General features: G+C 39.4%; 1 protein-coding gene across 2 annotated transcripts in view; it reads right to left on the bottom strand.

Moving 5' to 3' along the window:
- Positions 1 to 6: 6 nt before the first annotated feature.
- The window catches only part of LOC107597643 (tripartite motif-containing protein 29-like), a 10170-nt gene continuing 4840 nt past the window's right edge, over positions 7 to 5336 (bottom strand). For both annotated transcript variants that reach the window (XM_016288800.1, XM_016288801.1), the window contains 4 exons: positions 2659 to 2892; positions 2391 to 2547; positions 316 to 357; positions 7 to 175 (listed from right to left, as the gene is read on the bottom strand). In XM_016288800.1, the coding sequence (XP_016144286.1) occupies positions 117 to 175; positions 316 to 357; positions 2391 to 2547; positions 2659 to 2892 (492 nt within the window). In that variant the 3' untranslated portion in view covers positions 7 to 116. The remainder of the gene's footprint in view (positions 176 to 315; positions 358 to 2390; positions 2548 to 2658; positions 2893 to 5336) is intronic.

Genomic DNA, 5336 nt, shown 5'->3' with positions numbered 1-5336 from the left:
ATTACAGACAAAAACATTTGAGACATTTTTCAAAATATCTTTCACTCACAGAACAGCATTAGAGGAAGTGATAACAAAAACACTGTCCTTACGTCCACTATCCCTTCGATATTTATTTAATACATACAGTCATCATCTGATGAGTGGTCTGAAGCTGAAGCCACTGGTGAAGCAATTAGAAATATTGGATGAGTAACAGAATTAAGAAATAAAGAGAACAATAAATTGACTAAAATGTTGAATTATTATAATTGTATTTTCTATTTGAGTATCTGCACGGAAATGCATACATACATACTGTATATAAATACTCACTATATTGGAGCCTAGTGGTTTTGAAAATGTGGACATCAGCAACTATTAAAAAGATATTACAATGAATTATTTTATGCCATACTTTTTTATTTTTTTTTAATTAGCCAGTAACCCTGAATGTTGTGGTGAAATCAGCAGCTAATGAGCACTTCAAATTGTTACATTTTACACAAGCTGACACACTATAGCCTACAGTACTTGTACTTTTTGGTTCACATATATGATATCATGGCACTCAGCATAGGCCTACTGTGCTATACACTAGAGGTGGAACAATTGCTGGTTTGATGATAAACCACGATAAAAGTTCTGATGGTTAGTATTACCATTTTATCTTTTAATTATCATTAATACAGTATTTGATTATGGCAATTTGAAAAACTTGCGGTAAATACGGCTCAGCATTAAAGGGGTCATATGATGCGATTTCAAGTTTTCCTTTCTCTTCGTAGTGTTACAAGCTGATTGTGCATAGATAAGATCCCTTAAGTTGCAAAGACTAAAGTCTCAAAACCAAAGAGATATTCTTTATAAAAGTTAAGACTCTACCACGCCCCCCTAAAACGCCTCGTTCTAACACGCCCCCACATATCTACCTCACTATGTGGAAATATTTGCATAATGCCGCCCAAATGTTCACGCAAAGAAAGAAGGCGAGGTTTCAGTAACCGCAGTTAGTGTTGAAGCAGCATGTCAGGGAGACGCTGTGTGTTTCTAGGCGAAAGCAAAAGCACTTTATTTGGCCTTCCAGAAGTAGATGCATTTAGGAATCTTTAAGATCACTTACAACAGAACAGAAATGCATTTTATGGACGACCGTTTCGTGAACCTATAAGAGGAGGTCATTCTGACTTTGCTATGACAATCTGGAGAGAGAGAGAGGGAGAGGGAGGGGGAGAGGGGGGAACTCACATCACAGTGGAGTCAGCTGTCTTAACCGTGGCTTGTGTACTGCAAACACATATTCATCACTGTGTCTGTCACGAGACTCTGTTCCCCTGTCAGGCTCTGTCTTTACATTTATCTTGAAAGCTGAAGCTCGCGATTATGGTAAGGGGCGTTACATTTCCGACGCGTGCTTGCGGTGTTCGGCCAATCACAATGCACTGGGTCAGTTGGCCAATCAGAGCAGACTGCGCTTGTCGGAAGGAGGGACTTTGTAGAAAACGAAGCGTTTGAGAGAGGCGGGGCATAGAGGACCTACAATAATGTGCAGTTTTTGAAAAATAATGTGTTTTTTGAACATTAAAGCATGTCAACATATTCTGTTACACCAAATACACAAAATAATGATCTTTAAAAAAGCATCATATGACCCCTTTAAGCAAAGTCAGTAAGACGTAGACGCAACATGCAGGTTTTGTTTTGTGTGAAAAAATGAAGGAAGGCAGAGAGCTGAGAGAGGGTATATGAAAGAATGTATGAATAAATTAATGCATAAGGGGGAACTGACTGTCTTCAGAAAAGTTTCAATGGCATTTTCTTTTCATCTTTCCTCCACGTATTGCCTAATAAAGCAGCATTTATAAGCACGGCACTGCTTTATTTACAGCGGTTATTTCTGCTGTTTCATAAACGCCACCTGCTGTCAGACAGTGGAGTTCAGCCTGTTCGCTTTCATTCAGCCTGTCAGCCTGTCTGCCGTTTGTGTTTAGACCAACGTGAAATTTGCATAAATTTTCTGTTGTAAATCTTAAGTGGTATATGGAAAACAAACTAATGTGCATTCAAAAATATCAACCCCCCCCCCAACTTTAATTGCATATGTAGTACACAACCAACATATTTTTTCAGGCCATCATTTTAAATTATTTTAATGTTTATGCAAACAAAAAGTACATAGTGCTGCTAATTTTATTTGTTCTTTGTTGGCTTTCGATATAAAGCTTGGTGAAATGATTTTAGTGTGTGTATGAGTACTTTTTGAACATTTTCAGCACATTTTAATAATACAGTGATAATATTGATAACCATGATCATTTTGGTCACTATAATCGTGATATGAAATATCCTACCGTTTCATTTCTACTTCATACTTGTAAAAGTCTGAATGGTTCTTGACAGTTTTACTTCACCTTTCTTTGATATTTTGCCCATGTGCTCTTCACAGAGTTTGACCAGTTGGCTGTTCAGCTCTGAGACAGATTTGTCTACATTCTCAAATGTCAGGAGGTCATTAACATCTCTGGGTGAAGTTGTGCACAGATACACTCCAGATTGAGAAGAGTAATTCTGAAATTAAAAAGAAAAAACAATAACTCTTAAAAAAGACTTAAGAATAGAATCAATACATTTTAAGCATTTCATTTTAAAAAGCCTTTCTGTAGATTATACTATTTATACCTGAAAGAAATGAATGTTATCCTCTGTATGTAAAAGTGGCCCCAGTTTATCATTCTCATTTTGCAGATTACTGAGCTCCTGCTCCAGTTTCTGTATGTGTTCATTAATCTGTACCATCTCCTTCTTCTCCTGAGCTCTGATCAGTTCTCTCACCTCACCTCGCCTTTTCTGAATGGAGCGGATGAGCTCATTGAAGATCCTGTCACTGTGCTCCACTGCTGCCTGTGCAGAGCGCTGTCAACATGCAGAAACACAGAACATACCTGGCAGTTAACTATTGTTTACATTCCATGTTTATTGTGTATAAAATTTTGCACAAACATTCATTCAGGATTGTGATACATGTGATCAGGGCCATAGCACCTATATTAAGTGTTTGAGTTTTCCAACAGGTCTCAGCTGTTGTGTTGCACCACAACAGTTGGAAGGTGTCTACACTGGATGCAACAAAGTGACCATTGCAAAGTGGCTCTCGCACATGGAGTACATCAGAAATCCAATGGGGCATCAGTTTACTATTGGGGATTTGTTGTGTCACATTGTGTCTCTCTGCATCCAGTGTAGACAAAATTATTATCTGAAAAAATTAACTACATTAAAAAAAGAAACAATTCATTATTCATTTCCTGCTAACTCATAATGGTTATTAATCATTTGTTTGAGTTCATTTAATTAATTATTATTTTATATGTGTGTAAGTAGTTACGCCTACACATTTGCATGCAGGCGCATGAAATAAAAGAGGGAAGGGGCCTGTCCAAATTCCCACACTGGCAGTCTTGGTCTCTTGAGAGGGTAAGCACACAACAGGAAGTAAGTGTAACGAATCATGCATCATGTTCTGTGGTCTTCATGCCCACTTGAACACTTGGGCTAAGCACAGGAAATACGTCATGTAAGTAGACAAATGGTCAAGTGCAAATACCTCAGCTGCGTCCCAATTCAAAGGCTGCATCCTCGAAGGCTGCAATCTAAGGGCGATTGAATCACTGCAGCGCGATGAAGAGTGTCCCAATTCAAAGGCTCCTTCATATAGTGTGTATATATATACATGTTCACGAGTTTGCATTTACATACAGTCAAACCGAAAATTATTCAGACACCAGATATAAATTTTTATATTTTTTTACTAGTGGGTGCAAGATACTATAGTTAATTTATGTAAGTGAGGATAGCAAAATAAAATAAACTATGACATATTATACCAAAGAATTCTTCATACAGTGGACTACCAGTAAAACTGATAAAAATTTGGGAAGTAAAATTATTCAGACACTTTGACCTGATCATGTGTTGCTTAAGTGTTTTTCTTTAATTGCTAATGCGACCGTTTTACACACCAGACTGAATAAAATTAAGCATTGCTTGGTAATTGGTTTACCTAAATTGGTATTATCTAATTGTGTACTTAAATTTAACAGCTGACAGCTATTCAACCTAATTCATTACATTGACCTGATCATGTGTTGCTTAAGTGTTTTTCTTTAATTGCTAATGCGACCGTTTTACACACCAGACTGAATAAAATTAAGCATTGCTTGGTAATTGGTTTACCTAAATTGGTATTATCTGATTGTGTACTTAAATTTAACACCTGACAGCTGACACCTATTCAACTTAATTCATTATATACCTTATATACCTTTCTATCAAAGTTATCTGATATTATCAAGATGAATTTGTTCTGACACAGTTGAACTATGAGTTCTTTTCATATTTTATTATCATTTTCTAAACTATAGCGAATAAACAGTGATAATGTGAGAAATGTTGAAGGTGTCTGAATAAATTTTGGTTTGACTATATAATCGGATTGAGTAAATCGTAAGCATATTTGGCGTAATGCCCCGAGGGAGGGCTCCGAGCCCGGAATATAGCCCAAACCCAGAGATCTCCACTTATCGCTAATTTGGGATGAGAATAGTTAAGAGTGAGGAGTTGGGGTGGAGGAGGGATGCCGGAAAACTGTCATGGGACAGAGGTAAGTTGGCTGTATATATATATATATATATATATTGTAACACTGTTTGTAGTCACGGGAAGAAGGAGGCGGGAACCGGCGAACGTTCAAACAAAACTTTAATAATAAAATAAACACAAAATAGCGCTACAGCCGTTCCGTTCCCACAACTCTCGGCCCCGCCCCCACTCACCACATAACCCCATCGCCCCTAGCAGGCTGGGGGGTACTCCCAAGACTGCGCTCTACTCCCCCCTCCCCCCTCCAGGAGAGCTGATCACGGCAGCTGCGGCGTACCTGGGGGTAAGGACAGACAGACGAGGCGAGAGAAAAGGAGACGGAAGGATGAGGAGAGACAGATACGAGAGAGGGGAGAGAGGAAAAGAAAAAAAAAATTATCGGTCCGGTTCCCGGACACACTGCCACTTGGTCCTCAACTGGCTGAGAGGCTCTCACTCGCGGTGCCATGCGATGGTACTGGACATCTTTGGTGGACGGCCCACCTCTCCTCCGCCTCCTGGCGGATGACGATAGCTCCTCCTGTTGAGGGCAGTGAGTCCCCCGTTTCCTGCTCCTCCCCAATCATGGCGGACGGCAGCAGGCTCCAGCCTCCTAGCGAATGGGGCCGACTCCTCCGCTCCCTCGCAGTCAACGGGTTCTTAATAATAAAAAAAACAGCCCCTCGCGGACGACTGTCGCGCACAAACAGAACCAAAAC

The sequence above is a fragment of the Sinocyclocheilus grahami genome, unplaced genomic scaffold, assembly GCF_001515645.1.
Source record: "Sinocyclocheilus grahami isolate Dianchi unplaced genomic scaffold, SAMN03320097.WGS_v1.1 scaffold234.1, whole genome shotgun sequence".
NCBI classification, from domain to species: domain Eukaryota; kingdom Metazoa; phylum Chordata; class Actinopteri; order Cypriniformes; family Cyprinidae; genus Sinocyclocheilus; species Sinocyclocheilus grahami.
Note: the sequence above shows the minus strand (reverse complement) of the source record. Positions and strands in the feature narration are given on the sequence as shown.